The 22,503-nt window shown below is 42.0% G+C and overlaps 1 protein-coding gene across 3 annotated transcripts in view; it reads left to right on the top strand.

The window, feature by feature from the left end:
- DNAJC2 (DnaJ heat shock protein family (Hsp40) member C2) overlaps window positions 1-22,503 on the top strand; it is a 32,195-nt gene that overhangs the window by 3,247 nt on the left and 6,445 nt on the right. For all 3 annotated transcript variants that reach the window (XR_010922887.1, XM_067564511.1, XM_067564513.1), the window contains exons 4-11: window positions 2,370-2,468; window positions 4,846-4,987; window positions 6,576-6,656; window positions 7,991-8,056; window positions 19,711-19,802; window positions 19,906-20,027; window positions 21,787-21,936; window positions 22,392-22,480. Coding sequence is in view for 2 of the 3 variants with exons in the window: in XM_067564511.1 (XP_067420612.1) it covers window positions 2,370-2,468; window positions 4,846-4,987; window positions 6,576-6,656; window positions 7,991-8,056; window positions 19,711-19,802; window positions 19,906-20,027; window positions 21,787-21,936; window positions 22,392-22,480 (841 nt within the window). In the remaining variant the exon portion in view is untranslated. The remainder of the gene's footprint in view (window positions 1-2,369; window positions 2,469-4,845; window positions 4,988-6,575; window positions 6,657-7,990; window positions 8,057-19,710; window positions 19,803-19,905; window positions 20,028-21,786; window positions 21,937-22,391; window positions 22,481-22,503) is intronic.

Consider the following 22,503-nt stretch of genomic DNA (forward strand, 5'->3'; position numbering starts at 1 on the left):
TATGTACACTTCATGGAACAAGAGTATATTCGTTTCACTTAAAAGTGCTCACTATAAAGCTGAATGTGTTTCCACTTACCAACTTTTTCATTCATCTTGGACATCTGAAACCTATTGGTCTGAAAGTTTAGTGAAGTCCAAAGAGCTCAAACAGAAATCTTCAGACAGCCAGCTTTGTGATCAAGCCTTGATTTTTGGAGATAACCATAATCCAGCCCACTATGTCTTCTTGAATCTGCGACCAGCCTGGCTCAGAGAATAGCACTTAGCAAAAGATCTGGCCCTATTCAGCTGAATGGGGGTTTTGCCTTTGAAGCCTATTTATGAGTACATACATTGTAACATTGATTAATCATTTAATTACTGAATGTTATCAGAAACATCTAATTACTGCTCTTATAATTCCAGTCCTGTGAATTACTGACATATAGGAATGAGGCTATAACTACTGAATTTGCATGTAATCAAAGGTTTTAAAAAATATATTGATTTTGTGATAATTTAGATTACTGAGAAGTTTGTCTTTCCCTGATTTTGAACATAAAAGGTTTGTTTAAAAAAGTGTTTGGTTCCTGAGGTCTGGGTCTCAGGGATAGTGCAACATATTTAATAACCTTTAAAGTTCTCTCTTGCTAAACTGATGTTATAGTCATCTGAATATTCCAGTTAATTAAGCAGTAAGACACGGGAGCCCATGCAGTTATACTGCTTAGTGACATGACACAAGATTAATCTGTACAATTACATATTCTGGGAAATTTTATGGCATTTATACATTTAGCAATTTAAACAGCAGAATCTGTCATATTCCAAAATTGTGTGCTTTAATGTAATACAGTAAAGAGAGAAATTTGTAGGAAAAATAGTAAAATATTTAGCTGAATATTTAGCCGAAAGCTACTTAATGACCTTTGTGAAATAAATTGATGGATGTAGGGGTTGATCCTGCAAACACTTATGCATGTGAGTAAACTCATTGTCTCTAAAGGATTTAACCCATTGTCTCCAATGAGTTAAGATAGGCTACTTCTGAGTGCAAATGTTAGTTATGTTCCCAATGGTCATGTTCACTTCATGTGAACCACCATTCCATATTTGTTAATTATATACTTGTTAATTATGCTAATTACCATATTTGTTAACTGTTTTGGCAGAAAGGCCAAGGACTAAATGGTCCAAGGAGCCTGTAATACCTTCTCCTCAGAGGTGGTCCTGTCAGTACAGAGTTAGGGCATACTGGTGTGGAAACGAGAGAGCCTTCACTGTTGATTCCTGCATTGTTCCTGTTCTGTGAATTAGGGGCTTTAATCTGATTCCTTTCACAAGCAGTACATTTATGTAATTACTCCAATACTGCTTTATATATCTGATAAATGAGGTAAAATGCACTGGGCTGGTTCCTGTACTATTGTGAATGCTGCAGAGCTCTACCTCTGAAGAGAGGCTGCAGCTAGAGCTTATAGCAGAGTGGTTAAAGACACTTGTTTAAATACAGTTTCCTCCTAGAAGTCTCCCCTGCAGTCTTATGGTTTTCAACTTCAGTAAATATTTTATATGTGAAAGATACAACTTAGAATTTGGCTAAGTTCTCAGTTTAGTTTCTCAGTTTAGGCCTTGATTCTGAAAAGACTGGCACACATGCTTAACTTTATGCACTGTGAATAAAATTAAGCATATGCATATGTCTTTTCAGGATCACAGCCTTAGTTTTCCTTAAAAACTGAATCTGTAAAGTTCTGCAATGAAACCCCTATAAGGGGAAACGTTGATTTAAAAGCCACATTCTATCTACATTATTTTTTACTTACTCTAGTTCCAAGTAACACCTTTAGTGTAAATGAAAGAATTTTTGTATTTATTTTGCAGTTTGTTGAATTTATGCATTTGACAGCACTTGTACAAAGTCTGCTTTATAGTTTTTCCTTTGTAGTCAGTAAGGCCTAGTCCCAGAAGTTATTCCATGCAGACTCTTGTGTCCCTACAGAGCTCATTGCAGGTTTAGGGCTGCAGTCATTCTGAAGCTGCCAGAGGTTTGAAATGTTAGAAGTCCCTGAGGAGATGATGCTGGTTCCAATTGATTGGAAAGAGAGAGGGAAAGAGAGTCTGTAGTTATGATTATTTTGTATCCTGGCATAGGATGGATACTAAAAAAAATTTAGCTAACAAAGGATTCTAATTTTCAGTGATATTATTATATTCAATAGGGTCCATTTATTCATTTTTGTTTCCATCCTGATACTTAAAAAAAAAAAAAAAATCTAAATAAAGAAGTACAGATCATGATTACTGTGCTATTTTGTTTATTTTCCAAATTATAAAGTGAAACGTAGGTGATGTAAAGTGCCTAAAGTCAACTTGTTTATTGCTAGATAAAGCCATGGTTTTGAAACATCATCCAGACAAGCGAAAAGCTGCAGGGGAACAGATAGGTGAAGGTGACAATGACTATTTTACCTGCATAACTAAAGGTAAGAGATTTTAGAGGAAAGTATAACAGTGCTAATTTAATCTGATATGCAGAAATATTTTTACAGTGTTTCAATAGGATTGTAGTTCTTACTCTGCACAGTTTTATCAATCGCTGTAAAACCAGAAAAAATGTAGTTTACCATTTTATCAAGTTGTTTTAAGAAGTAGAATCAAATTATTATAAGTTTCCTTCTGTTGGAAGCAATTCTAGAATAGCTCTTTTTATTTCCCTGCTGAGCGTCGGTTTCCAATTTCACTTCAAGTGTTAGGAGAGGGCAATTAAAGTAGATTCTTATATATGCTAACATGAACCAATATAAATAGTCATGTAATTCCTAAAATAAACTGGCATATTACTCTGCCAGGTAGTAGACTAATTTAAAGGAGAAAAGTCAGTAGTGCTACTAGGACATGACTTCTCGTGCAGTTGCTCTGCCATTTGAGCTAAAGAAGCTGATACCCTAACTCAGGTCAGCAGACACTGTTCTCTGTTATCCATAGTTGGCCAAACAAAGCAACTCAGTAGCATCTCTCTGTCTATAACATGACAGATAACTTTGGAATATGGGATCTGATCAATTCCAAATTTCCAGGGAATGTTCTAAGCATTAATGGGCATAATTTTGTAGGCTGGTCTAGAATTTTTCAAAATGTTTTTTTGAAAAATGCCAGTTTGTTAAAACTGAAACACTTCACTTGAAAGTGAGTTCTGACAAATTTCTCTACTTGAAAATTTTGAAAAAAGATTTGAAATTTCATGAATATCCCATTTTGAAAACAAAAAATTTTGTTTTTCTAGTTCAAATCAACTTTCATTTTGAAATTTAAGCTAATTATAATACAAACTTTTGTTAAATGTCAGAATTCAAATGAAACTTTCAAAATTATCTAATAAAATGTTTTGATTGACCTGAACTGAATATTTTTTCGGTTACTAAAAATGTATTGAAATTTTGACTTCTCAACCCAGTTTGATGTGGGAAAAATTTCTGACATTTCAGAATTTTGCAGGATAGGAAAATTGTTTCCCACCCAGCTCTACAGTTTTGGTGCAAATTGGAATACCGGAAAAGCCTGATTCAGAGAAATACTCAGAGAGCCTGGTGCTGCTGTGTGTGGGGTGATTGTCCATATTCTGCAGTCTAATAGAAATAAGAAAACCGAAGAGGGAGGGTTTGTAGAGGGGAAGCACAACCTAAGTGGGTGAGGAGCAGGGCCCACAGGGATGGGGCAGTAGTTGTGGAGGGAGCAGGGAACTGTGGGAAAGCGGGGAATGGAGGATGAAGCAGGGATGTGAGGGTGAGTGGTAGTGGTGGGGGAAACAGAGACCCAGAGAGGGAGACGTGGATGATTGGGTGACAAAGCAGGACCCACAAGGGAATGGGGAGGGGGAGAGGTGGTGATGAGGGAAGCAGGGACATGAGACGGGAGCTGGGTGGATGGGTAGGGAAGCAGGGACCTGGAGTGGAGATGGGGAAAGGAAAGCAGAGGACTGGGGAATGGAGATGGGTGGACAGAGGAAAGGGGGTGGGGCACAAAGACTGTGGCATGAGGGGTTACAATGCAGACCCCAGGGATGAGGGAAATATGGAGCACACAGAGACCCAGACATGAGGGTGGGGAATGAGGGATAATGGTATGGGACGAAGGGTATGTGAGGGGCACAAATAGCCCCAGGCATAAGAAAGGGATGGGGTGGTTGCAGGGAGTCCCTGAAATGGAGGGGGATGAGAGGGTGGCTTGTGGGATGGAATGGAAGGATGCACCAAGCCCCTGTCTACACAAGCTACAAAGTGTACGACCCCCTAGTTATTAATGGCCATTTTAGAATGCTGCTTAATGCTCCATTTTGAAGTCCTAGTGACACACTCGGAGCAGAAGACAAAGTACTCCAGTCAATAGCTGTTATAGCCCTTGATCCTGTAGTCAGAATCGCACAGGTAATTCCTAGGGAAGTCCTTGGGGTGCTACACAGGCACAAGGGCCTGCCTACATGGATGTGATTGCAGAATCAAGGCTTAAAGGAGTTGCACTCAAGCTCCCAGTGCACTGGACTGAATTTACCACTACACAATTCATTTAACATATAATTTGGCTTGTCATTTTAATAGCTGTATTTTAAAGGTTAAATTTATTGGCTGTTTTTCATGAGCTTTTCCCTTCTCTTCAGTGCTTTATTTACTCTCCATTTTGCAGGAGTTGACAGCAAAATTTTTGCAGTCACAACAAAAATGTTTAAAAAACCAGAGGTCTAAAACATGGTGGATTATTTTTTTAAGTATTTAGAATTTTATCTATACCATTTCCTCCAAGAAGTTCCTGTATGTACATTCATCTCCAACCTGGTGTTTTATGGCCTTTAACTTTTTTCTCCAGCTTATGAAATTTTATCTGATCCTGTGAAGAGACGAGCATTTAACAGCATAGATCCTACTTTTGATAACTCGGTACCTTCTAAAAGTGAAGCAAAGGAAAATTTCTTTGAAGTTTTTTCATCAGTTTTTGAAAGGAATGCCAGGTGAGCTATGTCAGTCATTCAGGCTTCCATCACCATTGCATGGGAATTGACCATTTACAGTTTCATATGGCATTGTGTTTGTAACTAGTGGCTTTTTTCCCAGGATTTTAAGTGTAGCTAGAAAGCATAATGATTTAGCAATAATTTAGTAGACTTATGTCTCAGGGTAACAGCTCCTAAATTCCCCTTTCGTGGTTTCGTCAAGGCCACCAACCTGTCTCCCAGCCGCCACCTCTCGGGCAAAGACCCCGTCTCTCTCCCTCTTGACCAGGATTTTAAGGTTGTACCGCTTCCTGCCTTACACTGATATCCCCAGCAAGCCAGTCTGCTTAAAGGCCAACATCTTGCTTTGCTTTTCTCTTCTTTCTGAGGGCTATGAACAGTGTATTGCCAGCAGTTACAAGATACCACACAGCTCTTTCTAAGTAAGCACATACATTCTTATGGTAAAAGCATTATGGAGACAATATATAAAAACAATAAACAGATTTAAACACAGACCAAACATAGCATGAGTCACTCATCAGTCTTATGGGGCCCTGGTAAGCCAAAAGTCTTTCTAACTCTTCCAAAAAGGTTGGAGAGAAGGTACTGTCTGTTTGGATCAGAAAGAAGGCCCTGAGTCAGTGTAAACACAGCCTTTTTCTATCAAGAGCCCTTTCTTTGTTTGTTGGTCTCTGGAAAACTCAATTTGAACCTCCCAGGGGGGTTGTACCTCTCTTGAAGTGTTTAAAACCTAAGTGATTCACCTTAATCACCACCTTCTGTTTTTGATTCCTGAAGGAGTAGTGGTAACCTTCTCCCCTGAAATTGCATACAATTCTAAACCCATAGTGATAAATAAATTTAATACACTGTGGTCCCCAAATACATTGCATGGGATTGCAATATATGGCAGAAGTTAAGTGGTGGTGTTGCCATGTTGGTCTCAGGATATGAGTCAGACAAGGTGGATAAGGTAATATCTTTGATTGGACCAACTTCTATTGGTGAAATAGACAAGCTTTCAAGCTTCAGAGAGTTTCCCAACAGAAATTGGGATCAATAAAAGATATTATTTCACTCACCTTCTCTCTCTCACAAGTTTAAATATAGCATATTCAAAATTACTTGAAGATGTTGCCTTCTTTTAAAATAATCTGAACTGACAGACCCATGCAATGGAATTCATTACTTGTAGGATACTGGGTAAAGAGTTCAGTTCTCTGCCAAATGTTACCTGCAACACATTGGTTTGTGTGTTTTTAACAAGTAGGTCTCAAAATGATATATTGTTATTTGAGTGCATGTGTGCTAGTGATTGTAAACAATGCTTTTTCTCTTTATTCTCTCAGGAGAGTAACTTCCCTTTTGCCAAGAATTTAAGTATAACTGGTGATTTCCTTTGTTGTCTTACTAACCAATTGCTTCTCTCTCCAAGGTTGGTATTGCATTAGGATACTGTCTCTGTGTGTATTCTAATAAAATCTATGTAAAAGTTAACTAGCAAATAGAAACCTAGACTGTTTACTTCACTTTTATTCTATAGGTCTCAGTTTTATGGCCTTTAAAACTTCCATTTTAAACAAGGTTTAATCCATTGTTACAGATGGTCAAATAAGAAAAATGTTCCTAAACTGGGAGACATGAATTCTTCATTTGAAGATGTGGATGCATTTTATTCATTCTGGTAAGTAAGTTAATACTTTGGTTTATAAATAAGGTACTGTCACTTTAAAAATAGGGTATAGTGGATGTAAAGAGGTTTGCAGAGCTTTTCAACCCTAGGTCATACTGGTTGAAGTCTCATCTGTGCTGGTAGTGGTCTAAAGTGACCCAGTGGCTCTTTGGTGCTTTATATGAAATGAACTGGTTTCACTCTAGTTCCTAGATAATACATTTCTTCCACATAAAACCACCACTTCAGTTGATACCCTTGTTGGTAATCTGACCAGAATGGTCAGGGATTGAATGGCTATGGAGACAAGGCTACTCTCCGACCCCTAGAGAATCCAATGTGTGGATTACTAGAGGCCTCTCTACCCAGCACTTTTCAAGGGAGAGCCACCCCACTTACACATACTGGTTCTGTAATAACAATTTCAAGAGGTAATGCTGAGTTAGATTTGTAGAAGGGACTGATTAACAGCTTTAGATTTTTTTCAGCAATTTGCAACATACACACTGTAATCTAGTTAGAATTAAAGTTGACTGGCATTTAAAAAAAAAAGTAACATTGCAATACCAATCAATTTATACACAGTCAACTCTGTGTCTTTACCGTGATTAAATTTTTGCATGTGAACATCCAATGATTTCTTCAGTCCTCTCTTCTAGGTGAAATAAATCCAATACTTCATTTTTAGGTTGCTTTTATCTTTACTCTTTGTCAGTTTGTGTGAGACAATTAGCAAGGCTTTGGGATGTCTTGTTGCTAAAACACAGACCTCAGTGGAAAGAGACCTATCTTCTGTTTCTGGCTTTTGCCAAGACTCCCTGTATGTCATTTAATTATCCCTCTGTAAAACGAGGATAATGATAATTGTCTGCTTACCAAGCGCATTGAGATCTTTGAATGAAAGGCGCAATAGAGGGACCAAGTAGTTGTTGTTAATACTGCTACAATTACTGTTTTCTTTACAAAACTTGAAAGGCTAAAACACTGGCGTAAGACTGGGTGGATATGTAGTTCCTATACATGGAAGACAACTTAAGAAAACCACAAATGCTAGTAAACTCAGAGGGTCTGTGGCATCTCAATAAATGGAGCTAAAATACATTTAAACAAATTTTAAAACAATGATTCGTAAATGGACTGACATGTATTTCTATAATAATTACAAATAGCTTTTCTTGAATTTGACAAGTTGACTGAATGCAACAATGCTGGTCTGATTTCTAATGGTCTCCATACTAAAACCTAACATTAAAAATGCAGACATTTTAAAATAGTTTTGCTATATTTTTGTTTTATTAAAAATTGTGTGTGTTAGCTGCATTCTTCTTCTTTTGCATTTACTGCAGGTATAATTTTGATTCTTGGAGAGAATTTTCTTATTTAGATGAAGAGGAAAAAGAAAAAGCAGAATGGTATGTAAGTAAAAAGTCCTTGATAAGGGGCTAACTGATACTTTTCACCTTGTAGTTAGGTTGTAAATCAGAGTAAGGGAGGAAGAATAGTCTCCTTATTAGAGTACGGAACTGGAAGTGAGGAATTCTGAGTTTTATTCCAGGACCTGCCACTGAGTTGCTGTGTGACCTTGGACAAGTCACACTCTGTGCCTTGTTTCCCCATTGGTAAAATGGGAATAATTCTTGCGTTTGTCACAGGTATGTTTATGAAGTATTCTGAGATCCTCAGGTGCCAAAACTGTACAGGTGCCAAGTGTTTATTTCTTGTACATTCATGTAACTTCAAGCTATGATCTCAACAGAGCTCAAAAACAGAATTGGGCCAGGGTGGTATTGATGATTCAGTTGGTATCACTCTCCTCTCAGAGTCAGCCCTGAACTGATACTCTGCTCTGATGATGGAAGTGATACTGTTTGGATTTAGACAGCAAGCTGCTGGTGTCTTGGTGCCACTAAAGATCCCATGACACTCACAGAAGTAATAATATTACTGAATTGTCCTGACCAAGTGCCAATTGGTAATTACATTCTACCTACTTTATTCCTCCTGTAATTGTAATTCATAGATTCACAGAGTTTAAGGCTAGAAGGAACTATCAAATCATATAGTCTGATCTCCTGTATATCACAGACCATTAAATTTTACCCACTTTCCTTTGTATTGAGCCCAGTAATTTGTGTTTGGCTAAATCATATCTTCCAGAAAGGCATCCAATCTTGATGTGAAGGCACTCACATAATTCTGTATGACTGCCCTGTCCTCATCATTAATAACCATTCTGCCAATCTTTGTGTCATCCACAAATTTTATCAGCACTAATTTTATATTTGCTTCCTGATCATTGATGAATATGTTGAATAACATCTGGCCTAGGACCAATCCCTGCAGAACCCCACTAGAAGCACCCCCATTCAATGATGATTCTTCATTAATTTCTAATGTTTGCGATCACTGAGTTAACCAGTACTTATCCATTTAAAGTGTGCTTTTTAAATATTGTATAGCGCTAATTTTTTAGTCAGAACACTGTACTGTGCTAAGTCAAATGCCTTACAAAAGTCTAAGTATATTACCTTACCCACCTTGTCTCCGTTAGATTTACAAAGTCACCTTTATAAACCAAACTTGTAATATTGTCAAAGAATGAAATCAGGTTTGAAATCAGGTTCCATAAAACCATGTTGATTGTCTTTAATTATATTTCTATCCTTTAGTTCTTTATCAGTTGACTCCTGTATCAACTTTTCTATTATTTTGCCTCGGATTGGTGTCAGGCTAACAGGCCTGTAATTACCTGAGTTATCCTGCTTGCCCTTTTTGAATATTGGCATGACATTCGTATTTTTCCAGGCTGCTGGAATTTTCCCAGTATTCCAAGATTTATTAAAAATGAACATCAGTGGGACAGAGATCTATGCAACCAACTCTTTTAGGACACTTCAGCACATGTTATCTGAGCTTGCTGATTTAAAAATGTTTATCCCAATTAGATGTTTTTTAATATCCTGCTTGCTTACTAATGGGCTGGAAAGTACTTCATCACTCTCATGTGATACAAGTACAGCATTCTACTTCTCTCAATACAGAACAGAAATATTTATTGAACACTTTTGCCTTTTCTGAATCATTATTAACAATTTTACCATCTATTTATGGGCCTATATCATTACTAGAATTTCTTTTGTTCCTAATATACTTTAAAAATGCCTTATTGCTCTGAGCCCTGCCAGCCCTGGATTTTTCCGTGATGTTTTTAGCTTTTCTTGTCAATTTCTGCACTTCATAATTTTTAATTTATATTGATTGATATCTGTTTGCCTGTTTTGCCATAATTGCTGTCTTCCCTTTGCCACTGAACCAGGATGGAGTTTTAGCCAAAGTTGTCCTCTTTCTTGATTGTAGAATTGTGGCTTTTTTACCACCTAGTAAACTCATTTTATAGAACTCCCCAATTTTCATTAACAATTTCTGTCCCAATTTATTTATTTATATATTACTAGTTGTGACTGTCCTCAGTTTGCCCATACGGAATGTAATCAAGTCATGATCACTGGTCCCTAGGCAACCACCAGCTTCCAATTCAGTGATTAATTCATCTTTATCCTCCATAATGAGGTCCAAAATAGTTGCCTTGTATTGAATACAATAATTTTTGTGTTAGAAAAGCATGAGCTATAATTTTTAGAAACTCTTAACGTTTACTACTGGCTGCATGAGACCTTAATCATGTCTCCCCCTGATGGAAGCTGCCCGTAACAACACAGTTTTTCCTTCCACACTTTATAGATAGGTTCTTAAAAAGTAACTCATCCAGTTCTCTGGTTTGATTCGGTGGTCAGTTTCAGACCCTCTCCAGCACCTCATCCTGGGCTTTGTTAGTTAGCACGTTGATCCATATGCGTTGAAGATCCTGTAGTTCTGAGTTATCAATAACAGTAAAACAGGTAAATGTGTCTTTAATGTAAGTGCCACATCTACCTCTTTCACCTACTCTATCCTTCCTAAACAGGTTATAACCATGATTCATTTTTGAGTGCTTACTCATGTCGATTCCAAGTAGGTTTGTGCATGCCGCGTGCACAGTCCACCAGAAGGTTTTTCCCCTAATGGTTTCTGTAGGGTCAGCTCTGGAGCCCCTTGGAGTTGTGCCTTCATGGCGCCATACATAGAGCCCTGCCAGCCCCCCACTTCAGTTAATTCTTACCACCCGTGATGATCGCTGGAGCATCGATCTCTTGCTCTGCAAGGCTTTCCTAGTGGTTAGGTTGATTTGTTACCTGTAAATAGTTAAGATAGTTGAGTTAGTTTATCCTTAAGTGTAGATAGCGTAATTAGGATCCCGCTACACCTAGTACATCAGCTTTGGTGCGGCACACACCGGCGTCCATAAGAGAAACCGAGGAAGGACTCAGTGGCTACAGACCCTCTGCACTGTCATGAATCACTGTCACCACGGGACACTTCATGGACACAGCTCTGCTCGCAATCCCCTGTACCGTGTAAGAATCAGAAGAAGACTGATAGGGGCACTTGCCAACGCCCAAAACAACTGGGCACAAGGGCTTGAGCAGCGTGCGACCCACGTCAGGCCATGCAAGTGCCGTAACCTTGGGTGCAGTACCGTCAACTCCGGCCCCAGGAAGCTGTCTGTTGAGTCCGGTGCCCTTGGACTCCCCACCCAAGGGTAGCCATGAGGAGGATTTACAGATCTCCTCTATGCCAGAGAGCTTCCAAGTGGCCTGGGAGCTGATAGAGAGCATGGCGCTGCCATCCTCTTCCAGGCGCGAGCGTGCTGTGGACCCCAGACCACTGGTACTGAAAAAACACCCAGTGTCATCTAGGCAGAGCAAGAATTGGCTATGATGCCACAGTCCCCTGCTCTCCAGCACCTGCTCCCCGGCATCATTGGGAACCGCACTGCTCTGGTCCCCATCAACGATGTGTCAGGTTCCAATTCTGAAGCTGAATCTTATTCTTCTAGAAGAAGTTGGCACCCATCAGAAAGGCAGCACCAGAAGATTGAGGCTGCTCAGTCCCTTCCCATGCCTTGGCCACTGCAGTGTCAGAAGCTGCTCCGTGGCCGTTTTGGACCCTATGGCTGTTCTACCAGGCTCAGGGGGTTGCATCAGGATGGTCACTGTTGCTCACCTCCGGAAGCATGCATCACCCACCTCAGTTGGATGATGAACACATGGCACTGGACCCGGCACCGAATATAATTCCAAGCTATGTTCGAGGAACTGGTACCGCCAGACACTCTGGGGGCAAAAGGTCAAGAGCAATACCTAGTCCCGGTCAGAGCTTCATCTTCTTTATCCCTAGACGAAGCAAAGCTGGTTCCTCAGTGGCGCCAATTGCGGACAACAGCAGGGCTTATCAGTAACTCTTGATGGGGGTGGTGCAGAATTTGGGGCTCCAGATTGAGAGGGTCTCCAAGAGTGTAGACCTTATGGTGGACGTTCTAGGCCCTGCAGGTGCATCCAGGGTGGCACTGCCATTAATAAAGACCATCCATAACAAGACAAGGTCACTATGGCAAACTCCAGCATCTCTGCCTCCCACAGCAAAGAAGGTAGAGAAAAAATACTTTGTACCCTCCAAGGATCAAGAGTATCTGTACTCTCACCCCCCGCCAGGGTTGCTTGTAGTGGCAATGGCCAATAAGCATGAGAGACAAGGTCAGCAGGGTCCCACACCAAAGGCAAAAGAGGCTAAAATATTGGACCTTTTCAGTAGAAGGGGGGGCTCTATTGAGGGGGCTCCAACTCAGTATCGCAGACCAACAAGTGATTTTGAGTAGGTTCAGTTTTAACCCGTGGGGTCTATTTCAAAGTTCTTGGAGTCTATACCATCAGACTCCAGGGCAGACTTCACAGCCCTAATAGAAGAGGGCAAAGCGGTTGCACTTCAGGTGGCGCTGGATGTGGCGGATGCCATAGCTTGCACCATGTCACTGGCAGTGGCGATGCATCGGCACTCATGGCTACAAGCCTCAGGCCTCCCGCACGAGGTCCAGCACACAATCCAGGACTTCCTCTTTGAGGGTCCAGCACTGTTCTCTGAACAGACCAGACTCAAAATTGCACAGCCTCAAGGACTCTCAGGCTGCTTTAAAGTCGTTAGGCCTTCATACCCCAGCACCACAAGGAGGCATTTCAAACTTCAACCCCTACCTCAGTTCTATCAATTCCAGCCCAGGCAAGAGTATAATCACAAGCGGGGCAAGAACTACAGGAGGAGGCCCTCAACCTTCTACCAGGTCCTGGACCAGTCAGGTTCCAAACAGAACTTTTGAGGATGTGTCCAAGGATGACATACCAATTCAGGACTCTGATCCTTCACCCCTATATTTTTTATACTGGGTTTCCCACTTCTACCATGATTGGGCCCAGATCATGTTGGATCACTGGGTACTATGCATGGTAGAACTGGGATACTCCCTCCAATTCAGTTTCCTCCTTCCCATCTCCTTCCTCTTCAGAGACCCTTCTCATGAGCAACTTCTAATCCAAGAAGCGCAGGCGCTCCTAGAGATAGGATGGGTGGAGGACATTCTTTGTGAGTTAAGAAGCAATGGGTTTTACTCCCGTTACTTCCTAATCCTGAAAGCCAAAGGTGGTCTCAGATCTATCCTGGAACTACAAAATCTCAACAGATTCATGAAGAAGCTGAGGTTCTACATAGTCTCTTTGGCCTCCATGATTCCCCCCTTGGATCTGGGAGATTGGTATGCCACCTTCGACTTGAAGGACGCGTACTTCCATGTGTCAAATCATTCCAAGCCACAGAAGGTTCCTCCAGTTCATAGTCAACCAGACCCACTACCAGTTCACGGTTCTTCTGTTTGGCCTATCTGCACCCCCTCGAGTGTTCACCAAGTGCATGGCAGTCGTCCCCATATTACTGAGGAGGCGGAAGGTACAAATTTATCTGTACCTCAACGACTGGTTGGTCAAGGGTCGCACCAAGGTGGAAGCAGACGTAAAATTGATAAGATCAGCCTTCGACACGTTGCATCTCCTGGTCAACATGCAGAAATCAATGCTGACTCCCACTCAGAGGATAGAATTCATAGGAGCAGTGTTAGATTCGAACCAGGCCAGGGATTTTTTTCTGGAATCTCGGTTCAGGATCATATGCTCCCTTATAGAGGAGTTAAAATGTTACCACACCACCACAGCCAAAAACTACCTGAAGTTGCTGGGGCACTTAGCAGCACACATGTATGTCATTCAGTATGCAGGACTACGTCTCAGACCATTCCAGGTGTGCCTAGTCTCATCCCGAGGCCACATAAACAGCGTAGTTTTGCTTCCTCCCTCTGTGTTAGAAACCCTCCTCTGGTGGAGTCCCCTTCCCCACACCTTCCCCCTCGCGGTTCCTGGTCACTGATGCCTCAACGATGGTCTGGGGAGCCCCACTAGATGAGCTCCCAACCCAAGAGCTCTCACTTCATATCAGTGTAAGAGAACTGAGGACGATACGCTTGGCCTGTCAGACCTTCCAAGCCCACCTGGAAAGCGGTATCAGTATGTGTGTATTGGTAATGACGGACAATAGAATAGCGATGTTCTATATAAACAGATAGGGTGGAGCACGCTCCTCTCTCCTGCGCCAGGAAGACCTCAGGCTATGGGACTTGTGTATAGCTCACTCGATACACCTTGAGGCATCCTACCTTCCCAGGTCTCAGAATGAGTTGGCGGACCAGGTCTTTCTGCAACCATCAGTGGTCTCTTTGCCCAGATGTGGTGAACGACATCTTCCAATGTTGGGGAATTCCCCACATAGACTTGTTTGTGATGAAACACAATGGGAAGTGCATGCAGTTCTGCTTCTTCTAGAATCACAGTCTTAGATCAATTGCAGATGCATTCTTCATCCCATGGATAGGCCATCTCTTCTACGCATTTCCTCCTATCCCATTTGTTCACAAAGTTCTGCTGAAGGTCAGGAAGGAAAGGTTCTGTGTAATTCTAGTAGCTCCAGCCTTTCTGCACCAACACTGGTACACCACGTTCCTCAACCTCTCAGTGGAAATCTCTCTGTCTGCCTCTGGTTCCAGACTTGATCACTTAGGACCGAGGCTGCCTTTGTCATCCCAATCTCAAATCTCTCCACCTCACGGCATGGAAGTTCCGTGGCTGAATCCTCTGGAACTAGTGTGGTCAGATCCAGTTAGAGAGGTCCTCCTTGGCAGCAGAAAACCTTCCATCAGGGCCACTTGCCTAGCTAAGTGGAAGAGATTCTCCATCTGGCCCATGCAGAAGGGTACTCTGCCCATACTGTCATCAATACCTTTCATCTTAAACTGTTATATCTCAGGCAACAAGGGCTATTGGTGATGTCCATCAAGGTCCACGTGGCCACAATCTCAGCATTTCCTGGGTTGCAGGCCATTTGGTCTTCGCCAACCCCATGGTGGGGCGTTTTCTTACGTCTAGACAGGTTATACCCTCAAATGTGTCAGCCAGTTCCCCAATGGGATCTCAACCTTGTACTATCAAGACTGATGGTTGTTCTGTTCAAACCTCTAGCGACATGCTCATTTCTCTACCTATCCTGGAAGGTAGCTTTTCTAGTAGCCATAACTTTGGCCAGGAGAGTCTCGGAATTCAGGTCCCTCATTTCTGAGCCCCCTTATGTGGTTTTCTACAAAGACAAGGTTTAGCTACACCCTCACCCAGCTTTCCTACCGAAGGCGGTGTCACCATTCTACTCAAACCAGGATATGTTCTTTCAGATTTTCTAACCAAAGTCACACGCCAACGGCCGAGAGCAGAGGCTGCATTGTCTGGACATTAGATGGATTTTGACTTTTTATATCAAAAGGAATAAACCTTTTAGAAAAACAATGCAGCTCTTCATAGCAACAGCAAACAGGATGAAAGGCCTTCCAGTAACCTCACAAAGAATCTCTTTATGACAGTGATGTACCAAGGGGCGCCAGGGGGAGGGGCCAGGGCCCCGGGCGCCAGCCTGCAGGGGAGTACTGGGCCAGCCCTTCATGACATGCAGGAGGCTCTGTGGGGCACAGAGCCTCCTGCACCCCCCACCCCCCGCCTGTCATGAAGGGCTGTCCCAGAGTCCACTTACCCACCGCTCCAGCCCTGTAGCCTGGCACTGGCTCAGATCGGGCAGCCTCACCCCCTGGCTGGGAGGGGGGTGGTAGTGGATGGATGCAGGAGCAGAAGAGGAAGCAGCTGCCCCTCAGCCTCCTGCACCCTCCAACCGTTGTTAACGGCCTGCCCGGCATGCCCCTCCCAGGCTGGGGAGTGAGGCCGCCCCATCTGAACCAGCGCAGGGCTGAAGCGGTGGGTAAGTGTGAGATGAGCATGCCGGGCTGGCCCTTCGCAATGGGTGGGGGGTAAAGGGTGCAGGAGGCTCTGAGGGGTGCCCATGCCGGGTGGGTGAGGCCGCCCCATCCAAGCTGGTGCCGGGTAAGTGCAGAGAGGAGGGAGCGACGGAGCCAAGCCTGCATTTGCGCCCCCACCACCACCCCTCCGCAGGTACAGAATCCCCCTCGCTGGGGGGGTAGCACTGGGACCCCTCCTGCCCTGCATGGGAAGGGGCGTGAAGCCTGTGGGGGGGAGCGCAAATGTAGGCCTGGTCCCCAGGCACTGCAGACCCTCCGTACACCACTGCTTCATGGATCACATCTTGTGTCAGGATGTGTTATGACTTGGCAAAGATACCTGCTCCAGCGCTGACAGCTGACTCCACAAGGGAACAGGCATCCTTGCCAGCATTCCTTGCTCAGATCCCAATCCAGGACATTTGTAGAGCTGCAACATGGTTGTCTAGTCACACCTTCACGGCACACAATGCTATTACATAACGTGCCAGAGACAATGCTGCATTTGGTAGAGTGGTACTGCAATCCACAGGTCATTGAACTCCGACCCCTCCTCTGATTGATCTGCTTGGGAGTCACCTATTTGGAATTGACATGAGCAAGCACTCGAAGAAAAAACAGTTACTAACCTTCTGTAACTGTTGTTCTTTGAGATGTGTTGCTTATGTCCATTCCAAGATCCACCAGCCTACCCCTCTGTCAGAGCCAACTGGCAAGAAGGAACCAAAGAGGCGGGTGGTCGGCAGGGCCCTTATATATGGTGTCATGAAGGTGCAACTCCAGGGGGCTCCATAGCTGACCCTATGGATTCCACTGGGGAAAAACCTTCCAGTGACTGTGCACGCCGCGCGCGCACACCTATGTGGAATCGACATGAGCAACGTATCTCAAAAAACAACAGATATGGAAGGCTAGTAAGTGTTTTTTTTAAACTTTCCAATCATGCAAATTATCACACCAGTTTTCTGTAATGGCAATTATATCAAATTTCTTCTTATCAATGGGGGTTTCAAAGTCCTCTTGCTTGTTGCCCAGACTTCTAGCATTACTACGTAATCAATTGAAAATTTTCTTCTCTTCATATTCTTTGTCATATCAGTTCAATTTGTTTGTAACACGCTGAGTTTGAGTTTGTACCATATTTGCGTGTTTAGCACGCTCCCCTGGTATTTATTAGGTTAATGCCCTCCTGGCTGTTCCAGCTAGTCTCCAACTGAGAAGATTAGTACCTCTACCTATGAGATGCAATTTGTAATTGCTCAACTACAACTGTACTGAATTTCTCTTATTTGTTTATTTGGTACATTTTGTACCTATAGTAAATATTTGATTATTTTAACCCATTTATAGATCAGGTTTAATGTATAGTTTTAAAAGGCACAAGATTTTGAAATATATTATTCAGTGCCATCTTGTAACATTTGGGTCAAATAGCTAGTAGACTTTGGATGGTTACTGGCTCATCTGAGCTATACAAGCCCCATATTCATAGGGAATTAGATTTTAAAAAATCTTTATTTACTTCTTGGAGAATAACTAGGAAGTCTTTATGGGTTATGATAATTTATAAGATGAAGATAGTCATGGATCCATTTCTATGAAGACTTGAGTAACAAAGATGATGATGGGGGAAAAAAGTTACTGCACACACAAAGCAGCTGGTTTTCAAATGTTAGCTCAGATACATACATTTGAGCGTGTATGTGTTTGCCCAGAGACAGTGCTCACATTGTGAACTAATTTTTTTAATTACGCTAAAACAGGTAAACTTCCTTGATGAGATCTCAGCCCTGCTTGGCTCCCTTGCGTTACATAAAATTAGTGTTGTAAAGGGGCCCTAAGATCCTGTATCCAGCTAGGGGAGGATTCCCCTGGTGTGGACACTGCAGAAGGTATCCTTAAGGCTGCATCCTGCAAGGTCTGAAATGAGGGCATGCTGAAGGTGGGAGGGGTGTGTTGGAGTGGGGCCACAGGATGCAGTGCTGCGGAGATTTTAGGAGCACTGTGGCCCATAGGGTAGCCCCAGAGAGCTCCCAGAATTTAGACAGGCCACCAGAGCTGTCTGAATTATGCCAGGGCCTCTCCAGCTCCTAGAATAGCCCGTGATTGGTAAGGTGTAAAGGTGATTTAGAGCCGCTTTGGCCTATTGTTTCCCAATTCTGTGGTGTGCTTCTTAGAGAACCACAGCACAGAAACTCACCCCCTGTGCCTGTAATATAATGGAGCAAATCAAGCAATCAGTTTGCAAATGCCTAGAAGATGATAAAATGGTAAGTAACAGTCAACATGGTTTTGTCAAGAACAAATCATGTCAAACCAACCAAATAGCTTTCTTTGTCACGGTAACAAGCCTTGGGGATGCGGGGAAGCAATAGATGTGGTATATCTTGACTTTAATAAGGCTTTTGATAGTGTCTCATATGACCTTCTCATAAACAAACTAAAGAAATATAGCCTAGATGGAACTACTATAAGGTAGGTGCATAACTGGCTGGAAAACCATTCCCACAGACTAGTTATCAAAGGTTCACAGTTAAGTTGGAAGGGCATATCAAGTGGGGTCCCGCAGGGATCAGTCCTGGTTCTGGTTCTGTTCAATATCTTCATAACTGATTTAGATAATGGCATTGAGGGTACACTTATAAAGTTTGTGGATGATACCAGGCTGGGAGAGGTTGCAAGTGCTTTGGATGATAGGATTAAAATTTAAATGATCTGGACAAACTGGAGAAATGGTCTGAAGTAAATAGGATGAAATTCAATAAGGACATATACAAAGTACTCCACTTAGGAAGGAACAATCAATTGTAATTGTACAAAATGGGAAATGACTGCCTAGGAAGGAGTACTGTGGAAAGGGATTTGAGGGTTACAGTGGATTCACAAGTTACATATGTGTAAACAGTGTAACACTTGCAAAAAAAGATAACATTCTGGGATGTATTAGCAGGAGCATTGTAAGCAAGACATGAGAAGTAATTATTTCGCTCTACTCTGTGCTGATTAGGCCTCAACTGGAGTATTATATTCAGTTTTGGGTGCCATATTTCAGGAAAGATGTGGACAAATTGGAGAAAGTCCAGAGAAGAGCAACAAAAATGATTAAAGATCTACAAAATATGATGTGTGAAGAAAGGTTGAAAAAAATTGGGCTTGTTTAGTCTGGAAAAGAGAAGACTGAGGGGGGGACATAAGAGTTTTCAAGTACATAAAAGGCTGTTGCAAGGAACTGAAAAATTATTCTTGTTAACCTCTGAAGCTAGGATAAGAAACAATGGGCTTAAATGGCAGCAAGGGAGGTTTAAATTGGCCATTAGGAAAAACTTCCTTTCAGGGTAGTTAAGCACTGGAACAAATTGCCTAGGGAGACTGTGGAATCTCCATCATTGGAGGTTTTAAGAACAGATTAGACAAAAACCTGTCAGGAATGGTCTAGTTATTACTTAGTCCTGACTTGAGTGCAGGGGACTGGACTAGATGACCTATTGAGATCCCTTCCAGTCCTACACATCTATGATCCTTATGATTACTGAAATTGCCTTTATGGACTACATAGTGTGTTTGAACTGTTGTGCAAGAGTTTGGGGTTTGCACTTGATCTTTGTGGGCCAACAGCTTATGCTTGTAAGTCTGCTTTTACTACAGTTGAAATATGAAACATCTGCAAATTGGTTCTTGTAATGGAATCCCTGACACACCATTAACAATGCTGGTGAATGGCAGAGCTGAACTAACACCATGCCTTCCAATTTGTAGTCGAGATGAGAGGAGGTGGATTGAAAAACAGAACAGAGCAGCCAGAGCACTGAGGAAAAAAGAAGAAATGAACAGGATAAGGACACTAGTTGGTGAGTATAAATACAGCCTTTTTAAGAAGAGGTGTTTAGCAACTAGCAATGAAATGTTCAGTGTCCCCCTTTCATGGACACAATGCTTTCCTTCCTTTGCTAGACAATGCATACAGCTGTGATCCTAGAATAAAGAAATTCAAGGAAGAAGAAAAGGCAAAGAAAGAAGCAGAAAAGAAAGCAAAGGTAGAAGCAAAACGAAAAGAACAGGAAGCAAAAGAAAGAGTAAGTTTGTAAATTGTTCATATGTGTTGAGAATAAGAGACTTAAATGTACTTGATCACCTGCTTCAGCTTCCAGATCCAATAGAGTCACAAACTGAAAATTACACTGAGGCCTGAGACTTGCTATTTCAGTCTTGTTCCAGTGCCAAAAAGGCACTGCTAGATTGAGGAACCAGTGACCTTTTTAAGATACAGAAAGCAAGATGTGGTTTAGTGGGCAGAACACAGTCCTGGCAGCCAGGAACTTCTCAAATCGAATCCCTGCTAAGTGCAGTCTGTCTTTGTTGCCTCAAACAAGTCCCATAAACATTTGTGGCTCAGTTTCCCCATCTGTAAATTGAAATAATTGCTTACTTTACGGGAGTGCTCAATGGACTATCGGTTATTATCTGTAAAGCCCTTTGAAGAGCAGCAGCATGCACTTGCTAATGCTAGCAACCTGTGAGATATCAGTTGCTAAAATCTTAGCGTGATTGAAGAGGTTGGGAAGTACAAAATGCTAGTCCAAATGGTCTGATTTAAAAAATCACATTTTGCAGTCCACCAGCAATAGCACTTTAGAGAGCAACACAAATTACTCCTGGGGGAATTCTGTGCCAAAAAATTAAAAAGTCTATGCACATTATTTTAAAATTCTGCACATTTTATTTGTCAAAAAAACACAATATTATGCCAGTTTCAATTACTTTGGTAACCTGTCAACAAGTATGTCTGTAACAACACAGATACACAAAAAAAAGATTAAAGAAATGTTCTTTTGACAAACTGATTCCTTACTAGGCATATTAATACAGAACTTTGAGTAATAATTCATTTAAACTACAATAAAGAAATGTATTTCCTGCACCCCTCAAAGCAGTGCAAAGGCTTGGGGGAGTCGGGGTAACGGAGGAGCTGAGGAAGAGGGAAGGAGCTTGGGAGTGAACCTGGATGGTTATTGAGTGTGGGTGGGAGAAATATAAAACACATTTTGAGGGAGGGAGGGCATGGTTAGGGAGCCTCCTTCTCCATGTCGACGCTAGCCTTTCCCATTCAGTCAGGCACATTTGCCCCCATCCCCAGGTGTTCTTGCAGCCCCCCTTCCATTCAGCCCCTGGCTCAATGCTGTCATGCCAGTAGCTCCTGAGCCTGTGCCCCAGACTGTATCCCCAACCCCCAAACTAGCCCTTCTGAACCCCAGTCTGACACCTCCTCTCCCCCCAGGAGCCCCATGTGCCCCGCTGTCTGTCCCAGGCCTCCCCACCTGGCCCTGCTGTGAGGAATGCAGCCTCTCTGGCTGGTTGCCCTCTCTTCTGGCGTCACAGCAAAAGATGTAACTGCAGCGCCCCTCCAGCAGAATCTATATTCTGCATAGAAAAAAAATCTGCGGGGCCCATGAATTCTGTGCGTGCACAGTGGTGCAGAATTCCCCCAGGAGTAACAAATACTTACAGAACCATTAGATTTTTTGAATAACTGGTCCTGGAGCAGGAATAAGAAATCTTACACAATTTAAATCTGTGTGGTTTACATGTTAAGGAACCCTGGGACTTAGAAACTGGGTATCTTCAGTGCTAGTGAGGTATTTGTATAATTAATGCAAGGCAGTGTGTGTGTGTACATGCACGTATTCATCTTTTGTTTATTTTTTAAATGGTCAATCTTCCAAGCATTTAAGTATTAATAGTTTTATTCATATTGTTAGAGTAGCACATCTTGTGCATCTTATACCAGAAGACCTACTAAAATGTGAATTACAATTTTTTTTCCTTTGATTGCAGCAAAGACTAGCAGAATTAGAAGCAGCACGGTTGGCTAAGGAGAAGGAAGAGGAAGAAGTTAGACAACAAGCATTGCTGGCAAAAAAAGAAAAAGATATACAGAAAAAAGCAATTAAGAAGGAAAGGCAAAAATTGAGAACAACATGCAAGGTATAGGTATTGTCATTATTGCTGAATATTGAAATTGTCACAGTTGGTTATACCAGAATCTTTCCTTTCATGCCAGATCACTTATGTCCTCATAACTCAAGGTGGAAACTGTCTCCATAGGTAAAAGTGTTTTTTTCCTCTGCCTGTCAGAAACACTTGTATTGTAGTTTACAAGTAAATGTCATTGTAGTTTTGTTTTGTTTTGTTTTTTAAGTAGAGAATCACAACATGAAGAGCAGCTTTGCTCTGGAAAGCCAAACCAATGTAGCTTTATGAAGGCAATTTTATTGAAGTACACTCCTATAGTTCTATTTCAGTTACATGAAAAACATCTACATTATTTATGGCTATTTGGCCCAGTTATTGTAGTACTAGAGGAATGGATGTGTTTTGAGCTGCTGTTTGAATTTCATTGTCCTGTACCTTCAAGGGAAAACATGTATTTCTGCTTTCAGAACTGGAATTACTTTTCTGATAATGAGGCAGAGTGTGTTAAAATGATGGAAGAGGTGGAAAAGCTTTGTGATCGTCTTGAACTAGCAAGGTATATTTTCTTGACCCTCTCTG

The sequence above is a fragment of the Emydura macquarii genome, unplaced genomic scaffold (genome assembly GCF_026122565.2).
Source record: "Emydura macquarii macquarii isolate MOO-44397 ecotype Brisbane River unplaced genomic scaffold, CSIRO-AGI_Emac_v2 contig_2636, whole genome shotgun sequence".
Taxonomy (NCBI): domain Eukaryota; kingdom Metazoa; phylum Chordata; order Testudines; family Chelidae; genus Emydura; species Emydura macquarii.